Source organism: Nothoprocta perdicaria, unplaced genomic scaffold (genome assembly GCF_003342845.1).
Source record: "Nothoprocta perdicaria isolate Ctin4 unplaced genomic scaffold, notPer1 scaffold_0, whole genome shotgun sequence".
Taxonomy (NCBI): Eukaryota; Metazoa; Chordata; class Aves; order Tinamiformes; family Tinamidae; genus Nothoprocta; species Nothoprocta perdicaria.
The window spans coordinates 9,972,352-9,990,392 of NW_020454092.1; the positions used below are offsets into that span (position 1 = coordinate 9,972,352).

General features: G+C 45.5%; 1 protein-coding gene across 1 annotated transcript in view; it reads right to left on the bottom strand.

Annotated features, from left to right (window-relative positions):
• Positions 1-360: 360 nt before the first annotated feature.
• ADCY5 (adenylate cyclase 5) overlaps positions 361-18,041 on the bottom strand; it is a 202,131-nt gene continuing 184,450 nt past the window's right edge. The window contains exons 13-21 of the mRNA XM_026054275.1: positions 13,400-13,516; positions 11,672-11,836; positions 9,866-10,041; positions 6,292-6,321; positions 5,773-5,905; positions 3,783-4,046; positions 3,231-3,435; positions 2,469-2,593; positions 361-1,073 (exon numbers count right to left, since the gene is read on the bottom strand). Of these exons, the coding sequence (XP_025910060.1) occupies positions 945-1,073; positions 2,469-2,593; positions 3,231-3,435; positions 3,783-4,046; positions 5,773-5,905; positions 6,292-6,321; positions 9,866-10,041; positions 11,672-11,836; positions 13,400-13,516 (1,344 nt within the window). The 3' untranslated portion in view covers positions 361-944. The remainder of the gene's footprint in view (positions 1,074-2,468; positions 2,594-3,230; positions 3,436-3,782; positions 4,047-5,772; positions 5,906-6,291; positions 6,322-9,865; positions 10,042-11,671; positions 11,837-13,399; positions 13,517-18,041) is intronic.

The following is an 18,041-nucleotide window of genomic DNA, read 5'->3' on the forward strand; positions in this document are numbered from 1 at the left end:
ACCTCCCAACACACCTTGGTGCAGACAGCCTGTCTTCTAATTTATATATAATTTACAAAATATAGAATTTGGTATATCTGTTAGATCTCCATGTTTTTCAATATTACAAAATAAAAAATACAAAAAAAAAAAAAAAAGACACAACAAATTTCAGGGGCGTTCCCCCCAACAAAGTGTCTCTGTTTACATCTAGTCTTTCCCATGTAAACTGATAGATACCAAAGAAGAGCACAGAAGACGTTTTGTTTAATAAATATGTTTGTAGAGCCATTTATCTTGATCTTCCCCGGCGCTGGCTGCGTCAGCCCCCTCCGAAGGGCAGTCTTCCAGCCATGGACAAGAAGGGGGAAGAGGGGCTGACCTGCACCGTCCTTCCTCATGAAACCAGGTCGGACGCCATCCGGAAAGGCCTTGTGTGTGTTGCAACAGTGGGTGTCAGTTTTAAAAGCCCATTCAAAACAGCTAATAAAAGCACAGTGGTACACTTCAAATAGCTGGCAGTATGGGATGGAAACAGTATGGGAGTGCAAATCCATTCCAAAATAATGCTTTGCAGGGAATCATACATTCCTTCAACCAAGTACATGTTGTGTTGCTTCAATAAATACTTAAATATCTTCTTACATCCTTGCAGTAGTAGCCTCAACTTTAAAATCCCAAATGCGTGTCTGGTGTGTGGCTTCCTTCGGTGCACATCTTTGGTCGGTTCAGCACTCGGGCAGGAGCAGCTCCAAGGGGTTCCTGTCCTGCTGCTGCATCTCATGGCGGTGGCCGAAGTGGTGGTGGTGCTACCAGTTCCAGAGTCACGGTGTGAAATTTCAACTGCGCTGCATATTTGTTTTTGTTTGTCTGTTTAGAGTCACTGCCAAAACACATGATTCTTCGCCGCTTCACAATCTTGTTGAAAGCAAATTCCACGTTTGGGAGCGATGCTGCAATYGCTGCTAACTGATGGGAGGCCCTTCATTTAGGAAGTAGGTGGTCATCTCCCCTTTGCCTTTGACCTTAATGACGCCGCGATATTCCAGCTGATAGTTGTTGGCTGCTAAAACCTGGTACATGTCGGTGGTTACCTGCACAAAGGAAACAGGAGTAAGCAGATGCTGGGCRTGCTTTTTGTTTGCTTTGGGAGTGCTTCATGGGCAAAACTTGTGCAGCATCAACTGGTTTTGTTCTAAGTTGGCTTTTTTTAATATCAAGAAGTTGGCAGAAGTGGCAAAACAAGCATGAGCTGCAGAAAACAAGAGCCTGCCCAAGGCACACACGGTATGCAAGATGAGGAGAGCCAGAGTTTAAAGGTAGTCTGAAAAGAAAGAAGCACCTAGCAGTTTAGTAACCCTGCTAAGCACTATTAGATGATTAACAGATAATTAGAAATCTGCCTCTCCACAAAAAAAAAAAAAAAAAAAAAAAAAAAAAAAAAAAAAAAAATTAGAAGTTCTAGGGAAAAACAAGAATTTAGAAGTAAAATGGAACACCCAATCTATCAAGCCAAACCCCGTGAATGTTTAATTCAGAAATTGGAGGGGGGGGGGGGGGGGGGCTTTATTGGTGGCGCAAAGGGCAGGGGGAATGACACTGCATGGACTCATGCTGGATATCAGGATGCAGCTGGGATCCAATGTCCTTGTGCAGATGCTTTTGAAATATAATCAATCACTTCTAGCCCATGGAATGACTCTCAGACAATTTAAAGCCAGATTTCTTGGATATTTAAGGACCAAGCGGCAGCCAGGTGGTTCAGAGACCTATCAATCAGCCTAAGGAAAAACACTTGCAACTCTTGGGTCCATCTCTCCCTGCCGGCTGCCAGCAGGGCTTGATGCCTCAGTTGGAAACGTCCTTTCAAGCACCTAATCCCCCCCCCCCCCAACTTGTAACATTATTTATTACTCAAAGCATTTGGAATTCTTACTCTCTGCCCCAATTCCATTGCATAATCAGCTTAAATGTGCCATAAGCTTAATGGCAACATGAAAACAGAGCGCAGCAACTATCTGTTAAAGCCCTTCTGTGGCAAATCATTTCTTATAACGTGTTTTTCTTGCCTTTTTTTTCTGAGTGACTTTAAATATTTCTTTTTCTGCTTCCCTACTGCTGGGAAGTAGCTGTGCTGATTTAATTAGCTTGAAAGCATCCTGCCCATGGACTGCCTTGCGGGGCAGTTTAAAGGGTGCTGGATAGATATCGATCCGCTTAACTGACAGCTTAGCTGGGAAAGGCACAAGCAGCRCGGCTTCCCCGCGGGGGCTGCGGCATCAGCTGCTCTCAGGATGCTGCATCCCGGGAGCGCTCTCGCCGGGACAGGAGGCTGTCCTGCGCTGAGCCCGGCGCCGGCCTCGGAGCGGCGCCACGCACGGAGCCGCCCGCGTGCTGCATGCGCTCAGAACCAAGCCCGTGTATTAATAATAATATAATGTAATAAGAATAATAAACCTGGAGCAGCGCGGAGGCGGGCAGGCCCCTACCTGGATCCTGTCAGGCACGCCGGTGCTGTCCATCCGGCTGGCTACATTCACTGTGTTGCCCCATATGTCGTACTGAGGCTTGCGGGCGCCGATCACCCCGGCCACCACGGGACCAATATTGAGGCCTAGGAAGAGAGAAGACATTTGGCAGTGCTCAGCTCCCACATGCAGGCTGCACTGCAGGCTTGCAGCAAGGCATTGCTCAGACAACACAAAGATCCCAGGGGTCATTGGATCTAGTAGTGCTTTACCCCAACACCCACAGCTGTTTTCCAGGGCAGATGGTAACGTTATAAACTTTGCTGGTGATCTGGCTGCCAAGCAAATGGCACTGCTGGAATTTGTCATGTGGCTRCTGGGACACTGGGTGGCAGTGACAGGTAGCGCAGCAGCCCCAATACCTCCTAGAACAAATACGTATGGCTCTCGTCACCCSCACGCTTCCCTTCCTCCTTTCCTGGCTCTTTGCGCTCCCTAAGCCATGCGGACCCAAAACCACAGGGTATGAGGGCACAGCACAGGCAGAACGAGCCCAAGCCCTACGGGACTCCCCACTGTGGTAGGACCCTGCTAAGGAGCCCAAGTGCTCGCAGTTTCCCAGGGAGCTTTGGTAACAAGGACACTGTCCTAGCAGACCTGCTCGGAGCCCATATCATACAGGCTAAGGTCATCCAAGGTGACAGCCATGGCTTCTAYTCTATAAAATCCCCGGGTCAGAATCATGGCTAACACTATTTCATCCCGTAAATACAGTGACATTACCTATCTTCATCTGGAAGTTGTTGAATGAATGTTCATTAATATATTTCATTTGGTCCATTAACCTCATGGCAAAATCAGCCAGAGCTTTGATATGTGTTTTCCCTTCCTTGTCGTAAGTGGAATCATTGAGGCCCGAGGCAGCCATGTAGGTGCTGCCAATGGTTTTGATCTTCTCCAGCTGCCGAAATTGGTCTTCACTTATTATCTGTTTCACAAGAGAGGAACAAAGGAACCAAATGAGCCTTGACAAGCACATACGTGCCGTTAATGTCCTTGCCACGTGTCCTCCCTTAGGACAAGCATTACAAAGTGCTGAACAGAGTGTTCATGCTGAAAGTACAGAGTCCTCCTGCAAAGAAGGGGATCGGTTACTGGGAGAAGGGACAAGGAATGAGAGGAGCTTTTAATCTGAGCAATTGAATTAATGACATCTCGAGCGAGGAGCAATAAAAGAAGGCACAAGGACTCTGCCCGCTTCCGTCAAAGCTCGGCAAAGCCTGGAGCTGCTCACGGTTCCAGGTGAAAACCMCCCCCAGGCTTTCCAGGACTTACTTCGTCGAAGTCCGCGATGATCTCGTTGAGCAGACGCAGACACTCCACGCCCTCGTTGTTGGCCTCCAGCTCCACGTAGAACTCGGAGAAGTTGCTGATGGAGGCGAACATGACAGCCACGCACTCGCACGACTGGTAGTAGAGCTCGTCGTTCCGCCGCTCCTGGGCCAAGAAATGGGCGGCCACGTCCTTCGGCAAGATGTTGTGCAGGAGGCGCCTGTTGTAGGCCTGCAGCTCCTCCATTTCCTCCTTCTCTTCCGTGGCCTGGTTTACAAGGGAGACAATGGCACATTCACTCTTTTGGTAATTGCTCTGGAGGAAAGCAAGCTGAAAAAGAGCTCACAGGGAGCAAAAATGGACGAAGGCAGGCAGTGGAGAACAGCAACAGGTCAGAACCAGAGGAACGTGCAGAACACACGTCTTCTTCCAGTGGAAGAGTCTGCATGTGTGAGCACCTGAGTGGATTTGCTTTGTAATCCCCTCCCTGGCATCCASATTTTCACCTAAATGACACCATTTCCCACAAGGTTTGGGTACACTGATGGTCATGAAGTTCCTTCCCAATTGAACCCATGACACAGCCTAGTCCAACGCTCCAGGGAGGACTTTTTCCATCATCCTTAACAAAGAGTCCATTTCTCCAGTGGGAGTGGCATATGTCAGGACAAAGGAGCCAGTGAGAAGTTTCTCATTATTTCTGCTTTAATGTGTGTGAATTTAGAATTAATGATCAGATGGAACAAGAACTTCTGCAGAGAGGTACCTGCCCACAGCTAAGTGACTAAAATAAAATGAACATTTAAGCACACTAAATTAATCAGGCTTCACAGATAATTATTCTCTGAGGATTTGATTTTGCTTTGCAGAACTGCAGAGTTTCAGCACTGCCACAGTTCTTCTCTTTTGCGGGTGAACATATAGATGTGCAGGTACTCACCTCTCTCCCCTRTCCTGTTACTCAACAGTAACAGTATTTTTCCCCCTTGCTTTTATTTTTTTGGTCATTTTGCATATTTCTGAGTTAAAAGCAAAGGGCAAAGGGGTTGGGACAAGGCTTGGGAACTGCACAGCTGATAGAGGGCACCCGCAGCAAGGCTCAGCTTAGTGCTGCCTGGGGTTACACTGCAGCTGAGCCCATGACAGGGAGCTGGCTCTGCTGCTAAGCCCAGGCAGGTCAGCTCATGCCTGCCATCATTTCTCCATTCATAAATAAGGATAACAATGTTTATATCTGCTTCCAAAGGAGCTTTAATTAATCATCCTATTCCTAGAATGATGTCCTACTGTCCAGAAGGTCAAAAAAATCCAAAGAAACCCCTTGGTCTCCCAACYACAACCTAGGGGCAGAACTGACACYYTCCCTGCTTGATCAAGAATCACCTAAGGTAGCCAAATATCCCTCATAGGCACAAGCAGTAAAAATATTAACACTGAAACTAGTGACAGAAGCAAAGTGTGACATTATCTGTAGCATGGTCGTTATCCACTGTTGTTGCCTAGGGACTAATGAGGCCTGGATATCCACACAGGGCCCATTGCTTAGCAAGGACGTGACCAAAAACACAGCTGCAAATCTTCTGAACCCCTAATCACAGCAAACTGAAGTTGACTGAACTCTGCCAAACAAATCAGCAGTGAGAATGAGCTCAATACATTTATAGACTGTGTTATATTAAAGGTTTCCGTAACAGTGACATGTCCAGGTGTCTGAATTCATGCTCCGATCTCTGGCCCTTTATAKCAGGGACCACCCTAAGTGCATTGCCAAGGAAATGCGGGGTGGAAGTAAGCAAGCAGGATGAGAGGCACTGAGAACAAAACACGCCAAAGAAGCAAGGAGCATTACTGATACGCCTGGTTATCTGCCACAGTCATCTTGAATTCAAAGGCATTTTTATAAGACTCTGAACCTTGCCAACAACTGGCTCCAATGGGACACCCCAACACCAGCAGTTCTGTGCACGCCCCCAGCACAGCAACCACCACTGACCTGAAGCTTCCAGAGGAAATCAAGCCTGGCAGTGGATTCCACTTGCTGGGCATGCAAGTAGAGTGCCAGGACGAACACTGTGATGATGACGGGGGTCACAATCTTCAGYGCGACGCGTGTCATCACCGGAGCACTGCAGCCAACAAAAAGACAATTTCCCCATTATTCACAGGCCAAGGACTGAAGCAGCTCAGCCCCGCTCTCCAGGCCCCATGTAAGGCTAACCTATATTTGAACAAAAGGATTCTGCTCTTTCCTTCGGAAGCACATGTTGACAAAGGGACAAACAAAACCCGCAAAATGCTTAGACTTTCGGTTCATGGTGAGACTGGAAWTTTCATCCCCTCTGATGTTTTTTCAGTGTTTTGCACCGTAAAACATTGTAAATTGATCACAGCAATGCATAGTAAAGCAGCAGACTTGCCCACTGGTGCCCCAACACGCTGCTCCTGCTCCCCATGAGCAGCAATGCCGGCCAACGAGGAACCACGACAACTACTTCATGCCTAAGGAACTCACCATGATGATGACGATGCATTTGTAGCCACGCTGCAAAACAAACACAGAGCCAAGGTTAGTTAAATGGTTTGCCCTCCCTAGCCCAGGTCTTTTTGCCCACTATTCAACAGCATTGCTGCAATGTGGCACTTCTAACACTGCGTGGGGCTGTCGCCCTTTAAAAACATGTAATGAGAACCAGATTAATGTGTGTGTGGCGGGGGGACTGGAGTCTGAGCTATGCTCACAGATCCAGATGTGGTTTGTGTGCAAACAGCCAAGCAGCACTGGCAACTGGAGACTCAGTCCAGACTGAACACTAGTGTGGGGTGCCTGTGCACTYGCCACTGCACAGGTCAGGCAGAGAAGCTGGCTTTAGGAAAGGCAGCTTTGGGATAACTCGTGGTCAGGGCCGGCTCCCCTTTCACCGTCACATCGTATAGAGCAGAGCTGCTGCAGGGGCTGCAGGTTGTGCTTCTCGCACGCTGAAGGGCCGAAAGGAGCTTTGTGGCAGGCAGGAGCTCGCTCAGTGCCCGCCCGATGCATTGCTTCACACTGCAGGGCTCCTTCTCAAGTGTGGGTGGACTATTAGGTGGCTGAGAACCATGTATTTGTCTTTTAGAACACTATTTAAAGGGAAAGAAAGAAACCAGTGGTAACATTATTATAGCACTTTTGATGCTCTTGCAGTTCTGCAGGCTGCCAACGTGACACATCTTCACACTGAGAATCTTACAGCCGTCCTGAGCACTTCAGATCAGTTTTCTGAGGCTGGCAGGAACCCTATTGCCGGAGAATCAGAGCTAGAAACTACCCAAACTGAAGCTGTTGAGGACCCAGCTGAATATAAAATTAAAAAATGAAAGCACAGAAACTTTCTAATCCTTTTGTTTCTTCCTGCACCCAAATTACAGTGAGGCCCCATGGTCAGCCCCAGCACTAAACCCATAATGAACCCTATCTGTATTTAGCAGATATTCCAGATAACCTAGGTAGAGAAGTTTGGTGAAATTTACCCCACATTGAAAAATGGATCCTGCAGAGGTGGGAGAGACTTTCTTCATGCAGCACAATGCCCTTCGTCCCCTAAACCACTGCCCTCACAAGGATGSCCCCCAGACCACCTGCTACAGCTTAAATGGGAAGGACGGGCTCAGGAGCAAGTCAATGGGCAAAGCTGTTGGGGCTCCACTTAGAAGACCACTTTGGTTCATCCTATCTTTAAAACCAATGTGTTAGTTTTACCTTCTGCATTGGAAAAGTAACATAATAACAGCTCTGTGCTTCCAGGTCAGTGCTTGGCGTGTCACAGCACTGGTRGGTCACAGCAATCAAGTCTAGCAACTAGTTAGACTCAGGTCTAGCCGACCATCCTGGCAGCTCCTGGCATGCTGGGTTAGTTCATACACAGAAGTGTGAAGCAACATCTGCTCCACTCCTAGTTAATCACATCACCCTAATGCCTCCAAAGGAGACAGTACAGTCACAATGGACATCCAATTAAAGCAATATGAKGCCATGGTTCATGTTTTTGTGTGTGTTTGATTTTTTTAATGTCAGTTGGACAACAAGCTACACCTCTAAACTATTTGTGTGCATGCTGAGCTTCCATTTCCCACCAGACCCAAACAGTCTGCCTGTTTTGGCGGCTTTAAATAGCTGCCCATGGAGATCTTAGTACAAAACAAGTATCATTTAGTGACAGATAATACAGCATCCACAGAAACTTATTTCTGGGAAAACCTGCTAACCTTCTCCACTTTATTACTGACATTTTGTTTGTGGAGTGAGGTAAATTATATTTCTAAGTGCTGCAATTTTGCTYAGTGCCTGGCTCAAAAGAATGAAATGATATTCAGGATATAAAAAGCTTTTATTTCTCTAATTATTTTAGAAAATGCTAAATAGCTTCCGCTGTTGGAAGCTTCATAGCTTCTGCAAAAAGGAAAGGAAACCTCATTCTCCCTGTACCCCCATAGAAAGCTCCATGGAGTTTCCCACATAATTTTGTTTGCTTGAGTTAAAAATATTATTTAAGTGGTTTTACTGTCAAGGGATGTGAATGCCAAGCTTCCATAAATTATTACTGGGCACACAGGACTCCTAAAGCTCATGGAATATTAATGTGAAGGGCAGAACTATCTGAGTGCATCCGGCTTACAGGAGTTAATGACCATCAACAAGGCTGAGCAACTGCATAAGCTATTTCATAACATACAGAATAGCCCTGGGAAGGACCACAGGTATCTTCTCAGCCATCCTGTCTTAAGACAGGAGGAAACACAGCAATAATTCTAGTCATGTGTTTCACCTAAAATAGTCTTTAAGCCATCAGGGTTGGATATGTTACAGTTGCCTACTGGGTCATCCCAGCACTTACCAAATCTTTACCACTAGAGAGTTTCCTAGCATCTGCATAAGTAGTCCTTGGTGTGATGTACATCATGACTTCACGTTGTCCCCAGTATAGAGTTGCCAAGTTTTGTCTCACTATTCTCTCTTCTAGAACACTACCAAAGCTTTTCATCTTCTCTCATATTGYATCATTTCTAGTTCCTTGATTGTTCTTTGTTGCTCTGGTCTTCATTACCTTGAAGCACTTCACCCCAAAACGGAGAGCAYGCTCCATAACAGGCTTCCCATTGCTCAGTAGAGCAAATGCTCTACTTCACACGTCTCACACACAAATCTCCTTGTTACACACACTAGCATCATGTTTACCWTTCACAACACTATGATTTGGTTGACTCACACTCAAGAACATTGTTGCCTACAAGGTGAAATCATCAAAACAAGCAGTCAGGCAAAGAATGCACCTGCTAGTGAGATGTGAAACCTGCGGAGGAGAGAGTGCTTGTGGATGTGCTGAATTTGCTTCCCTGAGATGCCTTTCAGAGGAGGGGTTACCATGTCAGTAGAAGGAGGAGGTTGCCACCGTGATTAGTATGTGTCCTGGCAAACATAAACTACCTTTGTAAGTAAAAAGGCAATTGGCTTCTCCCACTTAACTGCAGCTCCCTGATGGGAACTGTGCCAAGATGGGCTATACTACCCACTTTTCAAATGCAGACCTCCATCCAGCAGAAGCTTGGGGAGATCACTAGCCAAATGCCAAGCTCTCCTGGTTCTGCCATCCCAACCTGCATTTGATGCACCAGATGTCATAAAATCTCAGTGATTCATTATTTCATCTCAGAGCCACATGGACTTTAGTTTTTTTGTTTTCTTTTTCAAGATAAGGCATTGCTATATTGAGAGAGCACCACCAAAAGCAGTCAGGACAACTAACAGCAGCTCACTGTTTCTGGAAAAAAAAGCCCACAGATCCACTTTCATACCAGTTATATTTTGTTATTAGTAGATAATTCATTTTTCACGTTCCATTTCAGAAAGATCTTACAGGGAACCGTGACCTTCTACACTTCAGAGGTGGACAGCTGCGTGGGCTGAGCCTTTAATTTACAGSCAGGCCTGAGCTGGCACCACGCATTTCCATTGCTCACACCTTGGCTTTGGAGTTCCCATGCACCTTATCACCCTGAAATTGCTCAGTGAAAGAAATCAGGTGAAGATTTCAGAAGGGAAAGGCACTTACTAGGTGTTAGCTGTAACCAGAAGATCTGCATTGTCAAAAAGGTTGACCCCTGGCACTTCCACAATGAGAACATATATAAATTCAATGATTAACATAAGGATCAGTTTTCCAATACAGCTGATYTGAAGGAACACAGAGCAGGCCAGGAGACTCAGTAAGACACTGTAGGTAAAGTACTGTATAAAGACAAAAAAGGAAAAATAAAACAGGAGAGATGAATGTCAGTTGGATAAATCAAAATTGAAAACAATAGAAACTAAACAGAAGGATGAAAAAGGACTGGGAGCCATGTGGTTGAACTGGCATTTAAACCTGTGGCTATTTGTGTGATGCTCTAATATTACAGGGAATTTAAGTGTTAAAATCAAACTAATGGAGAGAAAAAAAATCTAACATTCTTCATTAGGCTTGTTCACTGCACACAGTGAAGTGTGCAAGAGGCAGTGGCTCAGCCGTGGACCTGAGGCCGTGCATTTGGTCACCCTAGATGCAGTTACCAAACTAGCAGAAAACATCCCCCAACTATGCTGGAACACTTGCTGCTTTAATGGCAAACTTTGGCCTCAAATTCATGTAAACCCAATGGTGGTGTATTATCCATCTCGTTGCCTTGTAGCTATTGAATTTGTGGAGTTTTAAACTTCTGCTTTGTCAAGATGGGACTATTTATGGCACCTGAGGTAAGCCATCCTCTCTGTTACATGCTCATGTTTGCAGCTCATTTATTAATAGTTCATGGCTGATACAATAAATCTGAGAACACTTGTAYGGCTTGTTACTTGAATCTTCAGTTTCTAGAATGCGGGTGGTTGTTGTCTGTGGCTGAGGGGTAGCATCTCACCATGTCCTGAAAGCAGATTGCAAGCACCAGGGCTCCTGTACAGATCCACCACCTGCCCTGCTCAGTAACTGATTCCCCCCGAGGAACTCCTCCCRCCCCAGCCCATTCCCAGCAGGACAGGTTCAGGGCTGCAATAGTTTCCTCAGCAGGTAAAAGGGCTGTCCCCCAGGGCTCACACCCTCTCTGCCCAGCACCTGTGCAACCTTGTAATGCGTGCAGAATGTTCTCAGTTCTCCACTGTGGCAGATCTTGCTTCTGAGTCTTTTGGCAGAAATACTAAGATGCCKTGCAGGGTAACGGTGGCTTCAAAAGTGTCACTGAATACTGAAAATATTTCCCTAAGTTTATATGGAAACAGGTTCAGAGTTCCAGCAGGACTACACCTGAATGGCCACAGATCAACTATAAATCTATTACATTGCCACACATATAAATGATTTGGACATTGGTTCTGCCCTCATCCAAGACAGATTTCTTCCCCTCCCTTTTCAGTTTCACACACTTAACATAACAATACAACATAACAATGGCTTGAAGTTCTGCGTGGTATTCAACACTTCATAGAGGAAGGCCGTTTTTCCTACTATAGACAGGACCCAACAATTATAAAAGTCTACTGCTCATTCAACCCTGAAAGAACTTAAACACTTCTCCAGTTCATCCCTCTTAAAGTCCACATGTAGTGGATTTAGTGTAGAAAGCATTCAGGAACCCTAGTGACTTTGCCCAGAGCTCAGAGCGTAAGCACCTTTGAAAAATCACAGCACTCATTCAATTCTATGAATTCAGGCTCATGACATTAACTTTAGATACACAAGTTTGTGAGAAGTAGCATGCATCAGTCCAATAACATCAGTCAGCAGCAATCTGCTCTCCTCTGCACATTTTCTACCATTGTTACATTTTCTACCCCTTTCTTAAGGGCTTTATCAAGCTCTGCAATGCATTTGTTTTTCAAGCAATACCTCTGGAAAGTTGCAGTTGGGCAAAGGACTGTCACAGAATCCCTGTAAGGCGCCCAGGCTGTAGTTGGAAGTCAGGTTGCTGATAAGGCATAGGTCCACCCGGTCACGGGTGGTGTTGTATTCTGCAGCCATGCAGCTGGCAAGATCCACAGTGCTGCACATGAACTGAGGACAAAGAGAGTGTTAAACTCAAAGGCATAGGCAGAGAGGAGACAACCAAATAATTCATATCATTTTAAAAGCCCCTTGAAATGGCTAGCCACTAARTGATGTGCAAAACAGAATCACTATCCTATATTTTACTGCACATGTTATGGCTGTTTTTTTTCTTCATGAGCTATTAACTAATAAAATCCAGGCTATGCACTCGAGAAAGTAAGATCAGTGCTCAACATGCATAATTCAGTCTTTGAAGGTTCACAGGTAAGGCGGAGGGCCTGTAGGTATTGCAGTACAAATATATCCTATTTTCTGTGACATCTTGGTTGAATTTATTTCTACTGACAGGACTTTCTGAATTGCCAACATTCCTCTGCCATCTAGAAGTTCCTAAAGCTACTGCTGTGGGTTTTCTATAGGAAAAGCTTTTTGTGTCAAGATTCAAAGACTAATTTGTTACATTATTCTGAGGCAGAGGCAACTCCCCATCCTGATCTCCTTTGTGCACAGCTCTGCTTGTCCATTTTGCTGATTTTTGCATTAAGCAATTCATCTTCTTTGGAATTTCTGCTTGTTGCTCTCAACCTACACCAGCTCTTTGCTGGTGTGTTATGGAGGAAAAACTGTGGGAGTCTCAAAGCCCTGGAGCTCAGGGTCTCCCCCTCAGCTGTCTAACTAGAACATGCTGAACTTCTCCAGCGCCTCCCACACAAGTACCCCACAGAACATAAAATTGTTCCTAAATCTCTGCTATGCATATAGGTAAGTTGAGGCAAGAGCAAGAAGTGGCCTGATTTTTAGATTTTTAAGTTACTTCATGGCAGTGCAAGTCAGCGCCATGTCCGTGCTTCCTCAACCGAGGCCATCACCGATGTTATGATAACTAATGTGGAGGTTTTGGAGCTATCTCTAGTCCCACGGCTTTAACTCCAGGACCATCTCTTTTTTATTTTTCTCTTTAAAACTAGAATAAATGTATGCATAACACAGAATATTCAAGCAGTTTCTTTAAAATACATGAAACCTTCAAACCATCCATACAAGTGAAAAAACAATGTTCCATCTCTCTTTGAATCTGAAACCAGGCGCAGTGTTTGGACATGAAGCAAAATCACCCCAGCCCTTAAAGTGTCATTTAAAGCAGAGCCTTTGCAGTGTCTGTTAAGTGATGACTGCACTGGGAGCAAATTCAGGAGCGGACGGGCAGCATAGCCTACGCAACGCTTAAGTCCCACTCACACCATGGGAGTTAAATGACACATGGGCCTCATGCTGGCCCTTCACACTGGGGTGTGCTCTGGGGTTGCTTTACATATTTATATGTAGCAGAGGCATTTAAAGCGCCAGAAAAAAGTATAGTCAAAAAAGCAAAATCAGTGCCTGGCATATAACATGCTAGGGATGTAGCTGTCTGGCTCTGGGTTCCTTTCTGCGCCCAGAGAGCAAGGGGAACTAATTTTGGATGCTCTAACCACCAGGCAGTGTTATGTGAAGCCCACTGGTTTTAAGGGAGAGCACCAATAAAAAAGCCACACAAAACAGTGGGTCTAAAGGAAATCATGCACTTACCATGTTGACAAAGGCAGATAGAAAAACCAGGATAATGGCAAAGACTCCAACTAAGGTACTATTAGTCCTGGACTGTACAATCTTCTTAGAAAGAGTCTGGAGCGGAGCTGGGAAAAGCTGGATATGGGGGAAAAAAAAGAAGATTAAATGAAACACAGAAAATCACTGGTTGTCTCAAGGATTACAACTTGCACTTGAGCTGCCTATGGCCATCACAGTGCCTATCTGGCTGCTGCCCAGGGGCGGGAGGATGGTGACGAGGGACAGAGGCTGTGGGGCACAGGCAGGACCGTGACTGCAACGTGGCAGCACAGCCCAGCTGCCTTGTCAAACCTCGTTATTCCTTCCTAACAGCAGTGTTGGCTCCTGAGCTGAGACTGCACGGCTTGCAGGACCACACTCATCTCACCTCGGGGAGAAGACTACGAGCCACCTGTAACTGAATAACCAGGAGCTGCAGCATCTAAGTTGTTGGATCAAAAATTAAAAGAAAATGAATGAAAGAAAATCTCTTAAATGCCTTTTGTCAAGAAAAGATATCACAGCACTTTCAGATGCCACTTCAGAAACACTCTATTAAAAGGTTCAGGCCAACCTCGCGGTCTGCAACGCCCTCACAGAGAGGCCCTGGACATACCAGCTGGCCTTGTCTTGTCCATAGCACTCAGCACCWGCCTGGGAGCATTAAAAATAACCCATGGCGAGGGCGATGGCCGAGCTTCCTGAAGCAGCCTCTCCCAGGGAGCTGCTTTATGGAAGGCACAGAGTTCCCRCGTGCCGGGGCGGCGCTGCTGGGCAGGGCTGCGCTGGGCTCCGGGCGGGAGCCCTTCCCATGCTAGGTGCTGCGTGTTTCGCCCACGCAGCGAAACAACCCTTCTCTTGCCCTTCTCCACCACTGGCCCTGTGCAAGCTTGGGGCCGGATCCCCAGGGAATCCTGGAGTCCGTTGGGTTTTTCCCAAGCCCAGCTCTCCTGTATTAGCACCCTGCATGAACGCACAAGCCACCAGAGGGTATTTTTAGAGGTACAAAGAAGCGAGCAGCACACAGACACGGCGCTGCAATTTAGCTGTGACTAATGTTTCTATTACAAGGCTGCTTTTGCCTCTTATCCTTCACTCTTGCATCCTTGGAGAGGCAACAGTTTGGCAGAGCCTGGCTTCCCACACAGCAGCCCTGCAACGTAATTAGGAAGCTTTGGGCGGCTGCAATGCTCATTAGCTGGGGACGTTTCCAGAGGGAAAGAGGGGCTGGCATGGCCAGAGCCACCCAAGCGCCAACGTCACCAGCTAGCAGTGTACACAGAAAGTCGGCCAAGAACCACGAGAAAAAGGCAAGTTGCTACTTGCAACTTGGGAGTGGTGGTGGGAGAAAAGGGGGAACACTGAGGCTCTGAAATCCACTGAATGCTCATACAATCCTTCAGGCACATGCAGCTGATTTAAAACATAACAAAGATCTTTTTTTTTTTCCAATAAACCTTGCCAATAGAGAAACTGACTCTGCTGCTAAGCTCGAATCGAAGTACTTCCTCGCCCGGCTGCTCCACGACGGACAGCAGCTGAGTGATTCCCAATGCTGCAGGGGTGCAGGATGCACCCTTGGGCTTTCCTCCTCCCTGGCCTTTATGGGATTTTTATACTCGTGAATTGTCACCCCTTACAAGGCCTTTTAAATTGCTACCTGAAGAGTCTGCAGTACAAGATACAGCATCATGCTACTTGCTGGCCCATGCCAAGTGCGTGATGATCTTCATCCTTTAGAGGGTATCATCCTCTGATTTACTGTGCAGTGACATTAATGGGAACTATACATGTCGCCCAACAAATACAACACAGTATTAAACCTCCAGGGACTATAGGAATTGGGAGAATATGTTTGCTAATACAATCAAAGAACGATACGCACTTTTTTTCGTGCTTTCATGATGATCCTTGGCCTAAAAGCCGCTCCTGATTTTACTGCATGGGGGGAATCAGGCATAGAGGTTTCTAATCTAGCAGCTAGGATTCAAGGGACGTTGCAGGGGGCTGATTAAATTGGATTTCAATATCCAGCTTCAGTCAGCAGATTTGTGYTTATAAAAGGCTAAATGGGAAAGAAGCAGCCCAATCTACCAAACACATTTCTGTGACAAGAAAAGGAGAAATGGCAAAAGGAGGAAATAGGGATTCAGTAGCAGATTTTTATCCTTATGGGATGAGTTGTAATGCAATAGCATTGTAGGACAGTAATGATTAGCAGTTAGTATTTCATTTTTGCAWACACTAAATTAATAGCACACTGTCTTCCAAAGCACTGTTCTCATTGGGCAAATGGAGAGACTGAGACAGGGCAGGATTTAGCCCAAGGCATCATTTAACTGACCCAGAAGACAGAGGCTGTGCCTGGATGAGTGTGACACAAGATGCTGCCAGCCCAAGGATCATGTTAGGGCCTCATGGGCAAGCTCCACAAAGGCACATATGGGTCTATCCCCTTTCTGCAATTACTGGAAAACCAGGCACCTTAAACAAAAGCACCTGGAAATGCTTTGCTGTGGATGCTGGCTCAAGTCCCTGYTCCCAATGATTCCCCAAAATCCTGACTTTGAACCAACCCTGAGGCATCAAGCAAAGCTATCAGGGGAAGGCACTTCTGCAATTCTAATGAAAATACGTCTGTAACAAGTACAAATGTTAGACTGAAGTTAATCCATAACCTCCATTCAATTGCATGACCAAAAGCACACTAAATAAAACAGTACTTTAGAGCAACAGCTGCTCACTGACAGGCGAGTAATATTTCTCCTTTCAATCTTCTTAACATATATTGTGGACTAAGAAAACCAGTTGGATACAGTGACTCCTGCATGGTGAAACAATTAGAAGAGGTCTTTAAGTTTTGATTTTTTCCATTTGTAGTACAAGTCTTTGAGTCATTTGGGAGTAAATTACGATGCCTCTGGAGTAAAAAAMCATCTCCAGACAACCTAAACCCACAAGTCCAGTTACATAACTTATTTTACAGTGTTTTCTTAGTCTATAAAAAAGCAATCCAGTTTTCAGAGGGTTTCTTCACCTTTTCAGAAGAAGAAAGAAGCCCACAACTTTAAGAACTTCTACCCTGGCCTTGAAAGACAGAGAAAGAGGTAAGGAAACTGGACCCGTGCAAAGCTACTGTTTTAAAATCCTGTTCTCTTGTAAGAGATAACTCAGCTTCGCTCTCACACTTTTTTTCCAGGAACATCCAAAAAGTTGAATTCCACAGAGCAGTGTATACACCAAAAGCTACGGATTTTAAGAAGAAACACAAACTTGATAGCAAAGCAGATGCCTATCTGTGGAATATTTGAGAAGGAACCCTAATTCCCATGACCTTAGAGTTTATTGGGATGGCCCCTCAGTGAGGCCATCCCTCAGTGGCCAAGTCTTCATTGAGCATCAAAGCACAAACTAGGACTCTCTTGTTTATTACAGCTGAAGGAAGTTGGAAAGCCAAGCTGGCTGGGTTGGTAACTCCAACTTCTAGTCCGTGGAGAATTTCATAGTGGAAGATAATAATGACAGCAAAAGAAAATAAAATGTAATCAAGCTGTCCAGAAAAAGTCTGCTGGCAACTGTCAGAGCCAGAGATGGAGAGGCCCCAAAGAGGGATGAAAAATCTCCCATAAAAGCTAGAAAGAGTAAGAAAAAGAGCTAGTAATCATGTAATAACACAGCAAATGGGCAAAAGTTTTGCCTCTGCTGATCTCCTGGGTTGAACACCTGCCTCCCAGCTTCTTATGGAATTATCAGTATGTTAAACACACACCTTCCCATCCCACATCCGACTGTGAAACAAATGAATTATGTAGTTTCTGATATCTCTGTGTCTCAAAATTTCATTGAGAAGATCTGTAAAAGTGCCTTATGCATATTTGTAAAATGTTGGGTCCTGCTCCAGAGGCTTAAGCCTTAGGCTGCACCACACAGTCAAATCTCCTTATGGATCCTGCCATAACTCAAAGATTGATTTGTAAGCTGCTAGCTTGTATATTGCTGGAATTTGCTTTGGGTGATGGGCCCTGATGGACAGACCTCCTCTATGGGAGCTTAGACGTTAAAGGAAAAGAAAGCACAACAGAAGAACCTCCCAGGGCTGAAAATTTTTTAAATTAAATGAATCATTAATTGAGACCAGCAACAACATTAAACAAACCAAAATGCCCAAGCCAAAACCCCAAACCTCGAATGATGAAAAAATACACCAGAAAATGCACTTAATAAAAAAAGAAAACACAAGTGGTGCTGTCAGTTTGTGAAAAAAAGAAAAGCTCATAAAAAGCCAACRGGTGAAAACCAGCCGTGCTCTGGTAGCACCCTCATGTGCATCAGRCAAATGAAATGTAACCAGGCTCTGCTGGGTAGTGTCTCAGCTCAAGGGTTCCAAGTCTTCCTATTAGCACTGTTCTCTCTGGCTTGGGTAAGTTCTGTGGCAAGAAACAAGGGAGACTTCAAGCAAGCAAGGTAAATAAGCAGGGCACTGGGATGCTACACTTGTGAACTAGGCTCTCTTAAAATGTTCATGAGCTCAAGAGAAGCCTGGAGAGTCACAAGTTTAAACATAACCAGAAGCTTCCCTCATTAGAAACAGTTCATAGCACTTATTAAATGAGAAGGCAAA